The sequence below is a fragment of the Mustela nigripes genome, chromosome 1, assembly GCF_022355385.1.
Source record: "Mustela nigripes isolate SB6536 chromosome 1, MUSNIG.SB6536, whole genome shotgun sequence".
NCBI classification, from domain to species: domain Eukaryota; kingdom Metazoa; phylum Chordata; class Mammalia; order Carnivora; family Mustelidae; genus Mustela; species Mustela nigripes.
In genome coordinates, this window is record NC_081557.1 from 259,320,381 (window position 1) to 259,342,377 (window position 21,997).

General features: G+C 39.6%; 1 protein-coding gene across 10 annotated transcripts in view; it reads left to right on the top strand.

The window, feature by feature from the left end:
* RUFY3 (RUN and FYVE domain containing 3) overlaps positions 1-21,997 on the top strand; it is an 81,500-nt gene that overhangs the window by 30,742 nt on the left and 28,761 nt on the right. For 8 of the 10 annotated variants that reach the window (XR_009401244.1, XM_059384965.1, XM_059384984.1 and 5 more), the window contains exons 2-3: positions 20,223-20,396; positions 21,122-21,239. Coding sequence is in view for 9 of the 10 variants with exons in the window: in XM_059384965.1 (XP_059240948.1) it covers positions 20,223-20,396; positions 21,122-21,239 (292 nt within the window). In the remaining variant the exon portion in view is untranslated. Of the gene's footprint in view, positions 1-1,644; positions 1,699-20,222; positions 20,397-21,121; positions 21,240-21,997 lie in introns of all 10 variants that reach the window. The other 2 variants (XM_059384975.1, XM_059385028.1) reach the window with 1 other exon arrangement.

The following is a 21,997-nucleotide window of genomic DNA, read 5'->3' on the forward strand; positions in this document are numbered from 1 at the left end:
ACTTTCACAAGGTCAACATAGCAAGTCTTTTTTTTTTTTTTTTTTTCTTTAAAGATTTTATTTATTTATTTGACAGAGATCACAAGTAGGCAGAGAGGCAGGCAGGTGCGGGGCCGGAGGAAGCAGGCTCCCGGCTGAGTGGCTCGATCCCAAGGCGCTGGGATCATGACCTGAGCGACCTGAGCTGAAGGCAGAGGCTTCAACCCACTGAGCTACCCAGGCGCCCAAATATAGCAAGTCTTTGGAGTAAACTCATGTGATAGTTAAGATTATATTCTTGTAATTCTGTAATCCTAGGTAGTATAAATCTATAGCAGGAGATTCTACTTGAAAATGATATTTTAACATTAATTTACTCTAAAAATAATAGTAACTAATGCTGATACTGTGCTTTTTCCATATGAAACACTATCTTTATTACATATATATCCACAATTGCAGAATCCAAAAAAGCTCTGAAAACCAAGCATTTTTCGTAAATTTGCCTAGACTCATTTGGTGCTAAAACATGACCTAAATTTATTTGAGGCTATTATAGACATTATTCTTTCTTTCTCCCTTTATTAGTTATTTATTATTAACTAAAAATTAACCAATTAAATTACAGTGATAATAAACTGGTGAGAAATGATAAATTCTTTTCTAAGATCGTGATTCTGTGTTATTGCCTCAGACCCTATGGTGGTTTCTGTGGTATATTTTTCAGGAAGGAAGGTTTATTGTGGACAAAGTATCCTTTGCCCATTTTCTCATTTTCATTATGCTTCACCTTCTGACAATTTCTCTTTATTTGCTGCATATTTATACATATGAAATTCACATGATTTTGTGTTTGCATATAAATATTGCAATAGTGTACAATATAATAGCTTCAGAATAACTGCAGGAGAAGCTGGTATACTTTTCAAAAAATTTCCATAGGTTTCCAAAATTTATTTTCAAACAATCATCCTACAGCTTTAAGACACAGAGTACTATTATATTGTAATCTTCGTGTTCTTTTCTGTCCTTCTGCCTCATGTGGAATATTCTATTTACAAGAACATTGAATTTGTAGTAAAAGGAGAGAGTACTTTTATAAGTGATTTGTCTTCAAAGTAGCATTGTCTCCTTTATTTTTGATCTGGGGAAGAATTGGGGGGATGGAGGGCTTTGGGGAAGGTATTTAGATTTTTCTTTGCTTATTTTAAGAAGAGTCACTAGTTTGTATCATGACATTTGGCCTAGTCTAAAAAGCATTCCCTTATTTTCCAGCTTCACTGAAGTGGTCAAAACAAACGTTGAATGAAATCAATCTTGTGTGCACTTAAAAGATACCAACAGACTAGTCTTGATTTTCAGTGGGAAAAAAATCTTTTTTACTTTTTTGTGGGATGCGCATCTTTGTTATCTCTTACTAGAAATTTTGAAATTATTTTAGCTTTGAAGCAGATTTAATAGTCTTAGTTGATATCTCTGCTTAATGTCCTCCGCCTCCGATGTTCCCAGCCCCTTTCACTGTTAATCTCTGGGTTAAGCTGAAAGCATTCTAGGAAATCTCCCTTTCAGTTATCCCTTTTGAAACCTTGTTTTTAATAGCACTTTTCTTTCTTGGCTTGCATGACATTTTATCTTTCTTTTCCTTTCTTTTTGCCGTTTGCAAAGACTCTTGGGAGGATTTGACAGATTTGGTGGAGCAAATGCGCGATGATACAGAAGGTGCGTGCCACACCAACATCTTTCAGCTTTTTTCTTTCCTCTTTTTCCTTTCTTTCTTTTCTTTTCTTTTTTTAATTTCTAACCACCTTTTGATTGTTTTCCATAAACCAGACTGTCTGCTTTAGGTTTTGTTTCTCATGGCAATAACTGGAATAGTAAGAAATATTTGCCAGATTTTTCCAAACAGGTGCCTCATTTGAACAGGGTTAGGGTTTTCAGAGTCTTACATTTTAAATCTTTCTCCTTGTGGTTCCAAGCACAATGTCATAAGTACATGTTTATGCTGTCCCTTTAAGATGTTTGTTGATATCATGTTTTAAGGGGACTTTATTTCAAGTTATATCAAATTTTTCTATGGCTTTTTGTTTTTTCATTTATTTGTTGGGAAGATGTAAATCCTTTTATCATTCATGAAAGTATATATTCCTGTGAGTTCCACAGTATCAGAAACAAGACAGAACCCAAGAATCTGAAGTATCCAGTCTGGAATGTTGTTCAGATTTGCAGATTTCCGTAGCATTCAGCACTTTCAGCTTGGTCCTGTAATAGCATCACTTTCTGGTGGAATTACTTCCAAGAGAAGCACCTATGTTCCAATATATGAAGGCTCCCCACACCAAGAGTTGTTTATTCTGTAATCGGCACCTAACTTTAGGGAGCTTGAGGTAGTTAACATAATTTATAATAAAAATAGAAAAATTGAAGTTTGGCTCCACTTTACTGTATCATTTTATGTTCTCCCACTTTGCCTGGGCCCTGAAGGTCCCCCAGCTTCAGCACATAGACATCCCCTGGCCTGCGGGCAGACCGAGTGGCCCTTTCACTGCCTGTGCGTGAGGGCATCAGCCTCCTCTCCTGCCTTGCCTCCTGCAGTGTTCCACCGGGAGCATTTAACGCCCCCCTCCCCCCCCCCCCCCCCCCCCCCCCCCCCGCCCAACACACCTGTCAGTCCAGATGGGAGCATCTCGAAGGAAGTGCTCCGTGACAGCTGTGGCCCACATTCAGTTCTCCATTCCCCAAGCCTGCAGGACTTGGAGCTTGAACCATTTTACTTGTTCTTGTGTGTTTATCGTCCCTAGTTCGAGTATAAAATCTTTCTATGTCTTAAACTTCTCAGTGTCCCTGTGAGACCTGGGGTGGTACTATGCTCAGTCCCTTTGGTCATACCAGACAAGACTACCCATGCCCAGTAGTATCTTCTTCATCATTGTACTTCGAATAAGTAAATTATTCTAAGTTTCATCTCATTTCCTATAGTGAAACTGTGTCTTTATTCCAACTTTGATTCTGCTTTTATTGTAACTAGTTGTGTGTAATTCAGTGAAAAAAATGAGTATTACATAGTTGATTGACAGATCATAGACGAAGGAAAACAAAGAGGCGGGTGTTGATTCATTCGCTGAGTAGCGTTTAGTGTTAGGGTAGCGGCTGTTCTGATGATTTACCAGGCACCACACAAGTGTTAGGTTTTGATTCCTTTAATAGGCTCGGCCCTAAAGAAAAGTGCTTCATAAAAGCCAACTAATCTGTGCCATTCTTGAAGACTTCTTCCCTAGGACTCAACCTGGCAAAATTCCATTTCTTTAATACAAAGTGCCACTTCAAGAATCAGGCCTACTGCGGGAGGCAGCCTCCTCTTTTTCATTGTGTTTTTGAGGGAATTTTTGTGAGTGATTATTGTAGGTAAAATCTGAAAGGGAAATAAGATGAATTGTAACCGTATAACACATTAAAAACCTGAAGTTGTGAACTGTCTCAATATTTTGATGACCTCAGTGGATCACCAGTCACATAGTGTATGGTAATGTTGGTCAAGAATGTATTTTCAGAAAAAATGTCTTTCTAGAATGTAGTTCTAAGAAAAAATTAGAATGGGGGAGGGAAATGACTTTACTCATTAACTTTTTTGAGTCATTTCATCCTTTTTTTATTCCCATTTTCTATTTCTCTTGCCTCATTTCAGTTATGTGAAATGCTAGTTTTACTGTACTGTTTAACTTAAGAGTTTTTATAAATGCATACTTGTAACAAGAATAAACATGAGGTACGGAGCGTTGCCCATGCGTGACATACTTAGCAGCTCGGGGTCTGCGGTTGATTCCGGTTCTAGACACTGAGAAAGTGGACGATGGATGTGGGCTCAGATCTTTTCAGGAGACCTTCACTGCTGAGCCGTTTCAATTCTGTTTCTCATCTGTTACCATGGATTTGTCCTAACAGTTGCCTTTTTAGTAGATGAAGTGTTAACACTGGTTTCCAGCCTCCTGAGAATTTGCTTTTTAAAGTAACAAACTCTAGGGGGTTATAAATTAGAACTGTTAGCTTTGGGGTTTTGTTTTGTTTAAATTTTGTCGAGATTGAAGTTTTTTCTGGTGAACTGATTTCTTACAGTGGTGGTTGGTGTTACATTCAATGTGTCTGTAACTCTTGTTTGATTGAATATGAAGTGTTGCCTTCGGGTGGAAAGGTAGCATGCTTTCAACACTGATGGCATTATCTGGCATCTCATCTCATTACATACTATTACTGATTTGTGTCTAAAATTTGGAAACTCACTAGAAAATTATGAAAATTAAATAAAATAATAAAAGCACATAGTATACTATCTTTAGTTTCTCAATAAATATTAAATTCCTTTCTATACTCATTACTAGCCTCTTATATGGACTCTGAACTTACGGTTACCCAGATTACTACCCATCTCTCTAAGCATTTTGGGATGTTACTTGAATTAAGGAAATAATATACCTGTATGAAGTATTATTTGACCAAGATTGCTTACTGGTTCCTTCACATATTTTCTTTTGGGTTAAGACTTAACATCTACCATCTTTAAAAATGGAAGGAACACATCTAAGAGATATTCTTAGCATCTAGCGCTGTGTCACATAGTCATTCAGTAAAGGTTTATTTTAAATAACGTTCCTACACTTGTTTATGGAGAACCACATTTCTAAACACTTGACATACACACATTTGTTTAGTCTTCAAAACCCTATTACATTTCATAGATGAGGAACCTGAGGCCTGCAGAGTTAAGGTTCCCAGTGGAATACTGCTCGGAAACAGAGAGTAATAACCCATAGATACACACAGCAACCTGGAGGAATCTCTAAGCAGTTATGCCGAGTGGGAGGGGAAAAGCCAATTTTAAAAAGTTACGTACTGTGTGATTACATTAATTTAACCTTAAAGTGATAAAACATATATATAAATGGAAAATAGTAGTTGCCAAGGGTTGAGAGGGGGAAGAGGGTTTGGCTGATGGCAACATTGTGTCTTGACTGTAATTCAGTGTCAGTATCCTGGTTTTGGTGATGTAGTCTAGTTTTGCACGATGTTACCCTTTGGGGGAACTAGGTTAAGGGTACGTGAAATTTCTATTATTTCTTACAACCGCATGCGAACCTACAGTTATCTCAAAATAAAAGTGCAAGGTAAAAGCAAAGAGATAAGAAGCTTTCCCAGAGTCCCACAGGAAAGAGTGCAAGTAGAGTTGAAACTCTGCAGGCTTCCCCCAGAGCTTGTGCCCTTAACCACTACACCAAAGTTCAAACTTACTTGACTCAAGACCCACTGTAAAATATGCTTTATCAAAACTCAGTGCATACATCATTTATTTGTATATATCCAGAACATACATTTTGTAAAACAATACATGACCTCACTATAAGGGACATAGTAAATCGATTGTATACTTCACTGAGGGGTGTGACCTTTAGTTTGAAAAATGTTCTAGCCATGCAGATAGAAGAAAAAGGGCTTTTCCTGAAATGACTCTATTTCAGATTCTGTTTCCTGCGTACAATTATTGGCATCCTCTAAATTGGGCCACTAATCCTGCATCCTTCTCTTTTCTCTTTAAACCTATCTCCTCTGGTGAAACCTTCTAATAATTGTCACTATTATCCCTATGCTAGTGATTATCCAGCCTCCAACTTTAATTTGCATTTACAACTATGTGATGAAAAATATGTTGAGAATGCTTCCATGTAAGTGTCCTCTACCGTATTCAAAACCAAGTTGATTTGACCCCTTACCCCCAAAACAGTTACTCGGTTTTTTCATTTTCACTTCCAGTTTCACAGGGCAAAAATCTTGGATTATTTGTGACTCTTCTGTTTTCTGACTGGGTTTAGTTCTTCATGGCAGGCCGTTCGGGTCCTCCGCCCCCAAATTCCCTTGGCATTATCCTCTCAGACTCATCATCTTCGATTTTTTATCATACTTCTTCTCTGCTCAAATCCTACCGTGCTTCCATTGCTGGGTTCAAGTCTAGTTTAGAGACCTTCTGTGCTTTCCACTTCTTCCCAGGAAGACCTCCCCATTCTGTTCCTATTCCTTTCACCTGACTTCGCACACCCATTCTCTCCTTTTTTTTTTTTTTTAAGATTTTATTTATTTATTTATCAGAGAGAGAGTGAGTGAGAGCGAGCACAGGCAGACAGAGTGGCAGGCAGAGTCAGAGGGAGAAGCAGGCTCCCTGCGGAGCAAGGAGCCCGATGTGGGACTCGATCCCAGGACGCTGGGATCATGACCTGAGCCGAAGGCAGCTGCTTAACCAACTGAGCCACCCAGGCGTCCCACACCCATTCCCTCCTTTTGGAATCCGTCCTTCTGTGTTTCTGTGTTTCTGTGATTTCACAGTGAGGGTCGTCCTCACATCCTACAGGATATGGTCGTGTGTCATTTGGAGCACAGGTGTACAGTATTCCAAGTGTTAAGCTAAGGTTTGAGATTACTCAAAGGGTACATGAAATTTCTATTATTTCTTACAACCGCATGCAAATCTACAGTTATCTCAAAATAAAAGTGCAAGGTAAAAGCAAAGAGATAAGAAACTTTCCCAGAGTCCCACAGGAAAGAGTGCAAGTAGAGTTGAAACTCTGCAAGCTTCCCCCGGAGCTTGTGCCCTTAACCACTACAGCAAAGTTCAAACTTACTTGACTCAAAACCCACTGTAAAATATGCTTTATCAAGCATCTTTTTTTTTTGCTCAGGTCCGGGGTTTATCCTACTTATAAGCTAAAAAATGATGCTGATATTGTTTCTTGGATACTGGCAAAAGACAAAAAACTCCTAGTCAGAGACGAAGGACTTTGTTATTCATGACATCGCAAGCAGCCTGAGCTTGTGTCTAGGCACATTTGTGTCTTGCATAAGAGCCCCACCTGGGAGGAGACCTCGTCTGGCTCAGCAAGATGTTCTGCATTCAGTGGGTTTGTGTTGCTTCTGAGGAGTACTGAGTTTGGAGAATCCATTGCTTTTACAGGAAGCGGTGAGAAAGCCTTACCTCTCATGACTTATACAGCTGCCTAAACAGCCCTGACAAATCCAGGTTAAAGAGTGGTCAGGGGCTTGCAGTCTTGATACAACCCAGTAAGATTTGTAGTAGCACAGGAGTCCCAAAGAGGATTTTCTTTCCTAACATTTTATGGTAAAATGTAAAGATATGGGAAACTTCTCCAGTGTCAGGGAATGAGAGAAACAAATCTCAGTCTTGTAGACCAGAGCTCTCGCTCTTGTGGGTCACAGTGGTGCCTCCAACATTTGAATTCTTTCTGTGGAATAAGTTGAACAAAGCAAGGAACTCATGGATTTGCATTTATCTCCTCAATTTCTTATGCTGCGTCAAAACGAAGACCACTATTGTCCTACTTCTAAACATTCCCAGAACTCTCAGAGTTCTTCTGTGGTGTTGAATTTGGAAACCAAACAAATTGATTATATTATGATATGGGAACCCAATAAGGAAGAAACCAGCGTATTTTCATAGGGAACTCTTGAAATGCATTATAACTGGACTTCTTAATGATTAGAGAAATGGGTGCCTAAAAGAAAAACAGTCTTTTCCTCTACTGCTCACCACATGTCTGACACCAGTTATGTGGGGGGTTTTCCCACACCAACCAGTTCTCCAACGTCTATTCAATTCTGACGCTATCTACCTGGAGTTAATGCGGACTCTGTGCACAGATTAAGGGCTCACTCCTCCAAGGTACCCCCTCATTTCAGATGCCAGTTGCAGGGCTAGCTTGTCACCTCTCCTTCTGACCAACCAGACAGAGATCAGATTCTTGTGACCCCCCCTCATAAGGTTTGGTAATTTGCCAGAATGACTCAGAGGCCTCAGGAAGGGTTTACTTGCTAGATTATGGGGTGCTATAAAAGAATGTGGTTCAGGGAAGGGACGCACAGGGCAAAGTCCGTGGGAAGGAGCACAGAGCTTCCCTACCCTCCCTGGGTGCTTCACCCTCCTAGCGCCTCAGTGGTTCACCAGCGCAGAGGCTCTCTGAACCTTCTGGTTAGGATTTTTATGGAAGTTACATTACATAGGTATGATTGAGTAAATCATTAGTCAGTGATGATTGAACTCAGTTTTCAGCCCCTCCTCTCCTCCTCGGAGTTGGGGGGTGGGGGATAGCCGAATAGTCTAACTCTCTCATCGCATGGTGGTTTCTCCTGGTTAACCAGCCCCCATCCTTTTTTTTTTTTTTTTTTTTAAGATTTTATTTATTTGACAGACAGAGATCACAAGGAGGCAGAGAGGCAGGCAGAGAGAGAGAGGAGGAAGAAGGCTCCTGGCTGAGCAGAGAGCCCGATGTGGGGCTCTATCCTAGGACCCTGAGATCATGACCAGAGCTGACGACAGAGGCTTAACCCACTGAGCCACCCAGGTGCCCCAACCAGCCCCCATCCTTAAGGGTTTTCCAAAAGGTGCTCATTTTACCTTTAACTCTGGATCTATTTCAGGCGCCAAAGACAAAAATTAAATATTATAACAAAATGTGCTTCCATGGCTCTTATCACTTAGAAAATTTCAGGAGGTTTAGGAGCTCTTTGTTAGGAATCAGGGATAGAAACCAATATATATTTATATAATGTGATGATGGTATATATATATATATGATGATACATATATGTGTATATATATGATGGTATACATATATATATATGATGATACATATATGTGTATATATATATGTGTGTATGATATATATATATGTGTGTGATGAGATATATATATAAAATTATTTTACAGTGCCTAAGAATGAGTGTGATAATAATAGTGATAGTAACAATGGTTTGGAAACATTAAATTGCTAAATAAGCTCATTCTTTTCAGTGCTAATGCCAATCAAAAAGGATTTTTTATGTGCAGAGATGAGAGAACAATAAGGAGGTGGCAGTTGAACTTTGATCTGAAGCAAGGAAAAATAGAACCTCTTTTTTATTTAGAATTACGGAATTTTTCGAGTAAGTAAGGAGAATAATGAACTCTAGAGTTTCCATCACCCGGCTTCAATAATTGTCAATATTTGTTGACCTCACTTCGTTTATTTCCACATTTTTGTTTCTGGAGTACTTAGAATCCCCAACTTACGACTTTTTGATTTGATGATGGTGTGAAAGTGATATACATTCAGTAGGCATCACTCTTCAAATCTTGAATTTTCATCTTTTCCCAAAATGTGGAGTAGTTTCCCGTGATGCAGGACAATAGCAGAGAAATGTAGCTTCCAGTCAGGCCAGGCAGTCACAAGGGTCAACAGCTGAGACACTTAAAAAAAAGTTCTGTTCTATACAACCATTCTGTTTTTTTACTTTCAGTACACGATTTAGTAAATTACATGGGATATTCAACACTTTATTATAAAATAGGCTTTTTGTTAGATGATTTTGCCCAACCTTAAGCTAATGTGAATGTTCTGAGCACCTTTAAGGTAGGCTAAGCCAGACATAATGTTGGATGGGTTAGATGTATTAAATGCATTCTTAACATAATCTTTTCACCTTAACAGTGGGTTTATTGGTATGTAACCCCATCGTATCTTGAAGAAGGTCTGCTATTATTTTTTTTAGGATTTATTTATTTATTAGAGAGAGCACAAGCAGGTCGAGTAGCAGGCAGAGGGAGAAGCAGGCTCTCTGCTGAGCCAGGAGCCAGATGTAGGGCTCCATTCCAGGACCCTGGGAGCATGACCTGAGCCAAAGACAGTCTCTTAACCAACTGAGTCACCCAGGTGCCCCAGAGATCTGTTATTTTAAAGGAAACTCCAAATGCTATGCCTTTCCACTTGCAAATACTTAAGTACACACCTAACAAAATTAACAATATTTTCTTAATATTACCTAATATTTACTTAGCCTATCTTCTAAGGCTGCTTCTCTCAAATATGACTCTCTTCATTTGGTTTATTTGAATCCGGATCCACACAAGATAAACATTATTATGTCTCTTAAGTCTCTAGGGTTTTTTTATTTTTTAATTTTTATTAATTTTTTACACTGCTGTTATCCTCCTTATTTCATTTTATTTCTAACTTTTTATTTAAATTGCAGTTAGTTAATGTAGAGTGTAATAGTAGTTTCAGGTGAAGAATTCAGTGACTCATCACGTACAACACCCAGTGCTCATCACAGTTTGACTCCCGCCACTTACTAAACCCATATGCTCCCTCCTCCCCTCTAGTTTTTGTAAAGAACAGCTTTACTGAGATAGAGTTCACTTACTGTCAAGAGTCACCACTTTAAACTGTACCGTTCAGTGGTTCAGTGGTCGTTAGTTTGTTTACAGAGCTCTGCATGCATCACCACTACCTAATCCCGGAATACTTTGATCACTCTATAAAGAAACCCTGTACCAGTAGCATTGACTCCCTGTGCCCCCTTCTCCCCAGGTTCTGCTAACTACTAATCTACTTTCTGTTTTTGGAGATTTGCCTGTTCTGGATATTTCGTTTAAACAGTCATTAAATTTGAGGCCTTTTGTGCCTGGCTTCTTTCACTCAGCATAAGGTTTTCAAGGTTCATTCGTAATAGGGTGTGCATCAGTACTTCATTCCTCTTTATTGCTGAGCAATATTTCATTGTACAAATCACATTTTATTTATCAGTTCATCAGTTGATGGACATTTGGGCCATTTCCACTTTTAGGCTATTATGAGTAAAGTTGTTAGGAACATTCATGTACAAATTTTATGTGGACATGTGTTTTCACTTCTTGGGGGTATAGACCTAAGAGCGGAATTGCTAGGTCATGCTGGGGACCATGGTTTAACCTTTTGAGTTTTCCAAAGCTGTTGCACCATTTTACATTCCTGCCAACAGTGCAGATGGGTTCTCCATAGTCTTGTCCACACTTACTATTTTCCTTTTTAAAAAATTTTTAAAAGTATATCCATATTTGTGAATGTGCAGTGGTATCTCATTTGCATTTCCCTAATTTATTTCATGTACTTATTAGCCATCTGTGTATCTTTTCTGAAGAAATGTCTATTCAAATCCTTTGTCCATTCTTTTTTACTGGGTTACTTTTCTTTTATTGAATTGTAAGAATCCTTTGTATATTCCAGATACTGGATATGATACGTAGATTTTTTATTCTCCCATTCCACGGGCTGTCTTTTCATTTTCTTAATCATGTCCTTTGAAGCACAAGTATTATTTAATTTTGATAAAATCCAGTTTAGTTTGTTTTAATTTTTTTTTCATTTTTTTAATCCGGTTAATTTTTTTCTTTTGCTTGTACCTGTGCTGTCATCCAAAAAACCATTTAGTCACATTCTATAATCCTTTTTATATGTTGTTAGATTTGGTTTGCAAGTATCCTTTATTGAGGGGTTTGCATCTATATTCATAAGAGGTATTTATAATTTTTTTCTATCTTTGTCTGATTTTGGTCTCAAGGAAATATTGGTCTCATAGAAAATGTTGGGAAATATTCCCTCTTATATTTTTTGGAATTGTTTGGGAAGGGTTGCTTTGATTGTATTTTTTAATGTTTTAAATGTACATTTCAGTAGTGAACCCATCTGGTCCTGGCTTTTACTTTGGGAGTATTTTTTAAATTACAAAATCTTTTTTAAAAATTTATTTATTTATTTGACAGAGATCACAAGTAGGCAGAGAGGCAGGCAGAGAGAGGTGGGGGGAAGCAGACTCCCCGCTGAGCAGAGAGCCCGATGTGGGGCTCATTCCCAGGACCCTGAGACCATGACCTGAGTCCAAGGCAGAGGCTTAACCCACTGAGCCACCCAGGTGCTCCACAATTTCAGTATCTTTACTTGTTACAGATTTTCTGTTTCTCAAGTTACTTTTGGTAATTTGTATATTTCTTAGAAATTGTCCATTTTATTTAGGTTGTCTCATATCTAGGCACATAATTGCCAATTAATTATATTCCCTTATAATCCTCTATGTTTCCGTAAAGTAGGTAATTATGTCTTCTCTTCACTCCTGATTTTAGCTATTTGAGTCTTCTCTCTTTTTCTATTGGTCACTCAAACTAAATGTTTGGCAATGTTAATCTTTTGAAAGAACCAGGGCGCCTGGGTGGCTCAGTGGGTTAGGCCGCTGCCTTCGGCTCAGGTCATGATCTCAGGGTCCTGGGATCGAGTCCCGCATCGGGCTCTCTGCTCAGCAGGGAGCCTGCTTCCTCCTCTCTCTCTGCCTGCCTCTCTGCCTACTTGTGTTCTGTCAAATAAATTAAAAAAAAAAAATCTTTAAAAAAAAAAAAAAAAAGAAAGAACCAACTTTGAGTTTTATTGATTTTTCTCAGTACTTTAATGTGCTCTTTATTTCTGTTCTAATCTTTATTACTACTTCTTCCTGGGGCTTTCCACTAATATATATATGTATTGGTTGCCCTTGAGGAAGCTGTCTGAAATTGTCGAATTATGATATGCTGGATCTAAAAGGGTCATGTAGGTCGGTGCTTCTCAAACTTCGAGTGCACGTACAGAAACCCTGGGGTCTGGTTAAAGTGGGGAACTTGAGGTTCTGCACAATGGTTCAGTGGTACCATTGGAGCCCAAGGTTTCCCATTTTCAAAAGCATCCAGACGACGCCCGTGCTGAGGCCAGGGCTGCATGTTTGGTGGTAAAGGTCTAGTTCATCTGGTATCAGAGTCATCTGTGGAGTTTTCTAAACAGTGTTGTTTCTCTCCATTCCAGGGATAATAATATGTGCCCCGCCCCCACTGGTGCTGCAGTGAGTCATTGTGATTGATATTGTGTGTGTTGTTTCCGTCAGATAAAAGAATTACTAAATAAGCTTAACCTTCTTACTTGACAGATGAGGAAATTGAGGCCCCAAAGAAGTAAGACTCTTTGCCTGGTGGCATATAATTAGTGCAAATAGGTGACTAATATCAAGCACATTAAGATTAGTGGGTAGATACAATCTTCTGATGATAAAGCTTGATTTTAGCGAAGTACAGCTTTGATTATGCTATCCAAGGAAAGGCAGCAGTGAAGTAAATTTGTTGTTAAATTTTCTCAACTTCTAAAAATAAATAAATAAATACAATTTTCTCAACTTCTTTAAGATTTCGACCCAGAGAAGATTTTATTGAAGTGAATTTCCTCTTTGGTACTCTAAGTAGAAGTGTGTATGATGTTTGGAATGACATTAAGGAGAATAGATAGTAAGATAACCTGCTTTTCCCTCTCCCACCCCCCACCCTGCTTGTGTTCCTTCTTGCTATGTGTCTCTCTATCAAATAAATACACAATTCATTTTTTAGTGATCTCTACATCCAACATGGGACTCAAGCACACAGCCCTGAGATCAGCGGTCACGTGCTCTACCAGCTGAGCCAGGCTCCCCACCTCTTGATTATTTTTAAACGAGGACTGAATAAAAAGTTCATGATCCTCTTGTACAAATAATTGTCATCAGACTAGTTAAATGGTGGGGGTTTGGGGGTTTGTTTGTTTGTTTGTTCATTTTTGGTTGTTTTTAAAGATTTTATCTGTTAGAGTACCAGCCGGGGGAGTGGGAGGCTGAGGGAGAAGCAGACTCCCCACTGAGCAAGGAGCCCAATGCAGGACTCAATCCTAGGACCCTGGGACCATGACCTGAGCCAAAGGCAGATGCTTAACCGACTGAACCGCCTAGGTGCCCCTAAATGATGTCGTATTACAGGATCTTTTCGGTGCTATCAATAATTTCTTTCACTATCAAGGATAACTCATTTTACACCCAATTTGGTACTCTAAGAAATATTACAGAAAAAAATCCAAAATAGATTTATTTAGGAATTACTGGTCTTCAGACATTCTGAGCACAGAGTAAGCTTTCCTCTCTGTACCTTTCTGTTAGTCATTTTTAATCTCATACTAATGTCCTTAGGTATCTTGGGAAAAATTCTATATGACCACTTTTGTTTCTCACATAGGATAAATTTTTGATCTGTCAGATAACCAAGAAGTTCTAAAAAGCGACTGCTTGTGCATACAAATTATTCCCACCTTGCCAAAAATTGGGCACAGTATAATAATATTAACATATGTTAAATATAACTTAACTTTTCTTCGACTATTCATAAAACATTTCAGGATTTCTCTCTAGGAATATTAGCCATTGCACTAAAGAGACAAAATGGGGTCTTGGTCAGATGATGGGTTTGCAGAATGGTGTGACCCAGTGTCACTCTTAGCTTTGTGATTTGGGGTTCACTTGTCATCTCTGTTAACTAAATGAGCCTCATTTCTCTGTAAAATTCATTAAAATTTCCTCATATGGAAATCCACATTCTTGAAGAGCTATAATGAAGATGTAGATGTTCTGGAAAGAACTTTGGTTTGCAAATCAATTTATATGGTTATTATTGTAACGGGAGTCATTTTTGCACAGTTTCTTCAGTGCCCTGCTGCCGCTGTGTTCCCCACCAGGTGCTTTGTGTCGCCATCTGTCTGCCCACGGAAACTAGAAACATAGAAGTCACTCTCCACACTTCCTCCTTGATACATTCTACCCCTAGAACGTCCCCCAAAGCTAAATCCCTCTTCTCCGCACAGCAGCGGCGGACCGCTCTGGCTCACCCCTTCCTCGTTTTCTCCCCAGCTTTTGTGTTAGAACCTTCCTTGCTCCGCAGCTCTGCCTTCCCGCATCCTTCCAGGCCGCCGTCGACACCGCTAGGGGAGCGGCTTCTCTGAAACTCAAATCTGTGAGCTACACCTCTCATTAAAATCTTGGCTGACTTTAAGGTAAAATCAAGACCTTAACCAGGACCCTTAGCAGTCTCTCCTTTACCTGTTTCCCTCATCTCTTCTCACAGCATTTACTCATGTGCACCGTAAACTTCCGACATGTTTCCCATTTTATTTTATTTATTTTGAAGAGAAAGTGTGCAGGCGGAGGATGAGGCAGAGGCAGAGGGAGAATCCGCAAGCAGACTCCCGCTGAGCGCAGTGCCCCACAAGGGGCTCGGTCCCAGGACTGTGAGGTCATAACCTGAGCCAGAATTGGAAGTCAGCCACTTAACCCACTGAGCTACCCAGGCACCCCCTCCAATGGTTTCTGTGTATTCATTTTGACAATGCTACTTCTATAAATTATTGTATTTTTATACAAATTCTGTTCATTTGATTTTCTGGATGTAAAATGAGATCAGTAATATTTGATGCAGTTTCACAGGTTCTGTGTTTCTGGTTTCTTTATCTTCTTCACTTGCGTTCCTCCACCACCCTCAGTACAGTGTTAAGTAATAGCCATGTAAATGGATATTTCTTAATTTCTTTAAAGTGCTACAGAGTGGGGGCACCTGGGTGGCTCAGTCGGTTGAGCGGCTGCCTTCCACTCGGGTCATGATCACAGGGTCCTGGGATCAAGCCCACATCGGGCTCTCTGCTCAGCAGGGAGCCTGCTTCTTCCTCTCCCTCTGCCTGCCTCTCTGCCTACTTGTGGTCTCTCTCCATCTCTCAAATAAAATAAATAAAATCTTTAAAAAAAAAAATGCTGCAGAGTGAATAAACATTTTGTAAGCTAAAAACAAAGCAGCTTTATCCTCTGAAAACTTAGATCCACATGCTTGCCCTTTAAATATGAAGGGAAAGGGGACGGGTCAGGTAGCTTTCTTCTGTAAATGTTCCTGCCATGTCCTGTGTATACTTTTGTTAGTGTTCTTACTGCAGTACGTTTGCACTGCTTCTCAAACTTGTACACATCCAGCGGCAGAGGAAGTTGTATAGGGCTTACGTACAACCTGCCTGATACTTTGCATCAATATCACATCTAGTATTTTAGCCTTAAATACATAAAACTTATATTTGAGTCCATAGAAAGGGTATAGTTGACCTAATATAAAAACATTTTAATTTTATTTGCCCTGAAATAAAATTGATCTTTGTCGAAGATGATAATGTCTATTGTGAAATTTCAGATTTTCTCTGTAAGCTGTCGTGTTTCGTTCTCCAAACATCTGTGCGCCCAACTTTGATAAATAGTAAGCACTTTGGTGTGAGGAACTAGGTCTTTCATCTCTGGAGTCCCAGCATTAAACATAGTATCTAAAGTATCTAATACCCAGTAGATGTTTACTGTTTATTGGGAAAAAAAAAAAAAGAATGAATAAACAAAAGTTCAATTTTGGACTAATAGTGTTAAATGTTAACATTGTTAAACATTTTAATTGTGGATATTTTCTCATAGAAAAATATAATGACACTGTGAAATTCATGCATTTTAAAAAATCATTTTCTGGCATATACAATATAGTAAAACTTTTAAAAGAAATGTTTTATAGACGTGCCTGGGTGGCTCAGTTGGTTAAGTGTCTGTCTATCTTGGGCTCAGGTCATGATCCCAGGGTCCTGGAATCAAGCCCTGCATCAGGCTCCCAGCTCAGTGGGGAGTCTGCTTCTTCCTCTCTTTCTCCCCTTGCTGTGCTCTCACTCTCTCATTCTCTCTCTCACACTCTCTCAAGTAAATAAAATCTTTTTTTAAAAAAATTGTTTTTAGGGGCACCTGGGTGTCTCAGTGGGTTAAGCCTCTGCCTTCAGCTCAGGTCATGATCTCAGGGTCCTGGGATCGAGTCCCCACATCGGGCTCTCTGCTCAGCAGGGAGCCTGCTTCCTCCTCTCTCTCTCAGCTTGCCTTTCTGCCTACTTGTGATCTCTCTCTGTCAAATAAATAAATGAAAATCTTTTTAAAAATTGTTTTATAGTTAAAAGTATAAAATATACAGGAAAGATTACATTGTAAGTATTCAGTACAATGAATTTTCACATACTCAACTATTTCACATAACTAACCCCATATCAAAAACCAGAACTTTACCTGCTCCTCAGAACTCCTTCCATGCTCTAATTGTGTCACCGAAACCCTTTTTGACAGCATTTATTCATTCTGCAAAATCATTTTATACTTGAGTGTGATTTAAGATAAGTAACAAACCAATTGTATAGAGTATTTTTTATTCCAATGACAGGTTAGTGATTTAGTGATCATTACTACTAGCCAACATTACAAAATGTAAAAAAGAAATAATATAAAGTACTATTCTCAGTAATTTGCTTTAGTACTAAATAGAAAAGCAATTAAAGCAATTATTAAATTTTAATTTTTTATTATTAAAAATTGTTATATTTTTATTATAAAAATTATTAAAAATTAATTTAGTACCAAACAGAAAAGCAGTTAAAGCAATTAAAATTATTTGTAATGCCCATACTCTCATATACTGTTCAACACAAAAATTATGATAATAAGCATCAGGTAATAATCATTTTTAAAAAGATTTTACATTATATAATTAATAATGAACAGTTAATTCTTTTGAGCTATTGTGCCTAACTTTCAAATTACCCTGATTTTTGTTTGACCTTCTTTTATTTGTTTAGAGCAGTAGTTCTTCATGGGGAAGGAGCCCGATTTTGTCTCCCAGGAACAGGCATTTGGTATTATCTGGAGACATTTTTTGGTTGTCGTAACTGGAGAGGGCTGCTGATACCTCGTGGGTAAAGGCTTGGCTGCTGCTAAACTTAATTCCCAGAACAGTCCCCCACCAAAAAAAGAATTATCTGGCCCAAAATGTCAGTAGTACTGAGCTTGAGAGCAATATTTTCTAAAGAATGAGTGGGTTGTGTTTGATGTAGATGAGTTCAAACAGGCTATAGCGCCACACTAGTAATGTACAGGCTGTTAGGACTTCAGTTTCCCTAGGCATTAGCTCATCTTTCTCCATAGCTTATTCACCAGACCCCAAACTGATGTTTTGAACATTCTGATAATGATTCTAAGAAGAATGAGATGAGGCAATGTTTCTAGAAGTATAAATCTATCACCACTTCTGGCAAAAGTCTCACATCCAACTCTGATGACATTTCCTTGTCATCTGTTGGGAGTCAGTAGAGAATCTAGTTGCTCTCCGCAAACATTCATGCACACTCACACACCTCTGTGCCATTCCTTCCATCCAGTGATTATGGAAGGTTGGAAACACTGGAGTGCAAGGTGCCCAAATGTCTCAGTCCGTTAAGGGTCCAGCTCTTGATTTCTACTCCGGCCATGAGATCGAGCCCTGCCTGGAGTTGTGCCCTCAGTGCAGAGTCTTGCTTAAGATTCTCTCTCTCCCTCTGCCCCTCTCCCTGCTTGCTTGCAATTTCTCTCTCTTTACAGTAAGTGTGTCTTAGAAACACTGGAGTGCACAGAAATGCCAGTAACAAAGTTGAAAATTAGTATCTGATAAAGCTGTATTTTAGGGGGTTAGATTATTGTGTATTTCAGTGTCACCTTGTAAATTTGTTCTGGTTTTGACAAGTTGACCTGCCCCGAGCGAAGAGTCACATTTGAGGCACGGCCTTAAAACATTTGTTGTGCAAGAAAGAATCAATGATAACATATACCACTTCTGACTTCTTAATGAAGTGTTTCTCTGAAAATATCTCAGAGAACACAACAAACCAAGTTTATATGGTTGGGATTATAAATCTGCAAGTCCATAAACTTAATGAAAAGTAGCTTAGAATTTGGCATTTGATTCTGCTTATTCAACTGTGAAAGCAGATACAATTGAAAACTTTTCATGAAGAAAATTAGGAACAAGTTGAGTGAAATCATCTGTTTTATGTTGTAGCTTTTTTGTGTTACGGGTACATGGATTTTATTACTATTTTTTGTCAAGTGGTAAAATAGTTCATGGATGTCTGGGCCTTTTCTAGTTTTTAAAAACACGATACATTTGACCTTTGAGAGGATCCATTAGCTTTCGTGTCAGATCTAGATCCAAATTCTGCCATTTATGAACTGTTTGGCCTTCAATCTGTTAACTGTGTGGTCCTGCTTTACCTCTCTAAAAGAAGGGACGATATTTAATGATGAAGTCACAAGAATTAAGTAAGGTGGTCCTGTAAAAGAATGGCCAGCAGAGAAAAGGATAATATCCTTTGGAGTCACTGGTTCATTTGTGAGTAGATTCTAATGGCCCCGAGCATAGGTGTCGGAGGCAGAGAGCCCTGGTTTAGACTCTGGCTTTGTTGTCTCTTAGCGGCTGGGCTCAGGGCTCAGCTTTACACTCTTAAGCTACGCGTGTAAGTTGGCGCTCTCGGTCACCGTGTCACGGCCCGGTGTAAGGAGGGATTGAAATCCTAACTGCCGGGAGCAACCCACGGTACCCGGCCCAGAGTAGGCACCAGCAAGTGGGAGTCGTGAGTGCCTGGATTGTTCTGAGTTCTGTCGGATAAAATGTGGTGCTTAGTCCCTTTCCTCAAGTAGCTTATCACACTGTATGCCGAGTCTCAAAACTGGGGGAGCTAAAACTGTTAATTAGTTTATTTAGTAATGCTTAGTTTAAATAATAATATAATTAGCATAAGCAATAATACTAATAATGTATATAGTGTATTTGGAACAAAGTTTAAGTACTTTTTTTCCCCTACATTGGCTGTAATTTTTAGAGCGCTTGACAGACTGTGGAGAAAGGGGGCAGGGCCAGGGTGGCATCATGGAGACCGGCGGGAAGGCTGTGCAGTCGTGGCTGTGATGGGCACCCGAGTTAGGGTAATGGCAGGGCTAGTGGTGAGAGTATTAAGACTGTGCTGAAGACCTGAAATGGATAAAATAAGTAATTTCACTGTTGCATCCAGAATATTCCTAAGGGAGGGGCGCCTGGGTAACTCAGTTTGTTAAGCATCCACCTTCGGCTCAGGTCCTGATCCCAGGTTCTGGGATCGAGCCCCGCCTCGGGCTCCCTGCTCAGTGGGGAGCCTGCTTCCTCCTCTCTCTCTGCCCCTGCTTGTGTTCCCTCTCTCTCTCTCTGTCTCTTTCTCTGTCAAATGAATAAATAAAATATTTTTTAAAAAGAAAGATTCCTGAGGGAAACTGGCATCTTTTTTTTTTTTCTTTTCAAGATTTTATTTATTTATTTGACAGACAGAGATCCCAAGTAGGCAGAGAGAGAGAAGGGGGAGGCAGGCTCCCCACTAAGCAGAGAGCCTGATACAGGGCTCCATCCCAGGACCCTGGGATCATGACCTGAGCTGAAGTCAGAGGCTTTAACCCACTGAGCCACCCAGGTGCCCCAAGGCATCTTTCTTTTTAACAGCAAGTAAAACTTGGCAGAGAATATAAACCGAACAGTACAGTTCAGTGCCACTGTCTTCCTTCTCAGTAAGATACCAACAGCCCTACCAAGCTTTGCTCTTGTACCTTCGATGCTCATGTCAACACAGTGACATGCTGAATTTTTAAATGTGCTGTTTCCAGTAACCATGGTCCATTCTCTCTCTTTTTGGCTGTAGATCCTAATTATCTCATGGCTAATGAACGCATGAACCTGATGAACATGGCCAAGCTGAGTATCAAGGGCTTGATTGAATCCGCTCTGAACCTGGGGAGGACTCTGGACTCCGACTACGCTCCCCTCCAGCAGTTCTTCGTGGTGATGGAGCACTGCCTGAAACACGGCCTGAAGGGTAGGCCATGGCCCCAGGTTGCAGATGTGCACACAGCTGTATTCAGGCAGCACATCCCAAAGAAGAAAAGCGGTCTTTATGGAGCCCAAGAATAAGAGGCTTGAATTAGTAATACTAACCTACTGGAATGCCGCCTGTGCGGACACAGGGATGTGGTTGAATTAAAGAGCACACAGGGCTTACGAAACACTGATCTCTAAATTCTAGAGCTGGAACTAGTCCAGTACGGCCCTTCTGTTTGACAGGTGGAAAGAGGCCTAGAATGAACACTAACTTGCCCAAGGTCACACAGTGGACTCTTGCTTTTGCGCTCTTCCACTTAACCATAAGGTTTGAGGACAGGACCTGGTCTTGTTTTCCGTGCTCCTTCCCTAGTACCTAACAGCCTGTTTCTGGATTATGTATTCTTTCCCATTGGACTGTTTTCCTCACTAATAGCATGCAGCTTTAAGTACTATAAAATGTTTTATTACATCGGGCTAGTTATAAGTTCTTCCTGAAAGAGAAAGGGCTGAGTCTTGGGAAGTGGGAGGTTTTTAATTTTCAGAAAACGCTACCTGTTCTGAAAGCATGAATAGTTTTAGAACTGTCTAATAATGTAGGACTAGTTCCCTGGGAAAAAGGATTGAACGAATGAGAAAGAAGTGTGTGTACGTGTTTGTGTGTTGAGAGCATGTTTATGTTGCAAAGAATATTAAAATACTGCTTTGTTTTTATCACCTTAGCTAAGAAAACCTTTCTTGGACAAAATAAATCCTTCTGGGGGCCTCTAGAATTGGTAGAAAAGCTTGTTCCAGAAGCTGCAGAGATAACAGCAAGTGTTAAAGATCTTCCAGGACTTAAGTAAGTTTAAGATTGAATTCTGTTGGGAAAAGATTCTTATTAACTATCTCCTTGAAGATTCAAGATAATGATGACCATAATTTATTTCATAACAATCCAAAAAGAAAACTCTGTGCGTCAGAACTGTTGTGAGAGAACTACTCATATCGAATACGAAGAGAAGTGTACCTGTGAGGGATAATTATTATTAATTTTAAAGAACTTGTATTCATGTTAAAAGACCAAACGTTTTCTCATCCTCTTAAAGCACTTGTGGGAATCAGTTCGAATCTCAAGAAATGAGATCTAAGGAGGGAGCATGCTAAACATGATTAAGAAAAAGAATGTTTGAGAGCCAAGATTAAAACAGTTGTGAAGTGAACCTTAGCTACAGACACTGGGAACCTGCCCCAGAACTTGAAAAAGAGTAGTAACCATCGTACTCAGTTAGGCTGGTTTAACTTTAATTAGATAGCGGCCTACGTGGACTGTGTCCGCATTACTAGTATGTGGGTACTTAATGTGATCCACGCTAAGTCTCTGAGGAGTTACGATTGCTAACGTGATGGAACGTTTTCACTTGGGCCTCCCAGAGGATCTGTCTTCAGATCGTAGTCTCATTCAGTAACTAATTCTTCTCCAGAGCACTTGTTCCAAACACACCCCCAGACCCACGATCCCCTTCATTGCACCATTCACTCCCCGCAGAATTCCTCACGTAGAGATGAGGTGGAGGAGGTCGTAGGGAGCACCTCAGTGTGCATGTTCTACTGAGGACT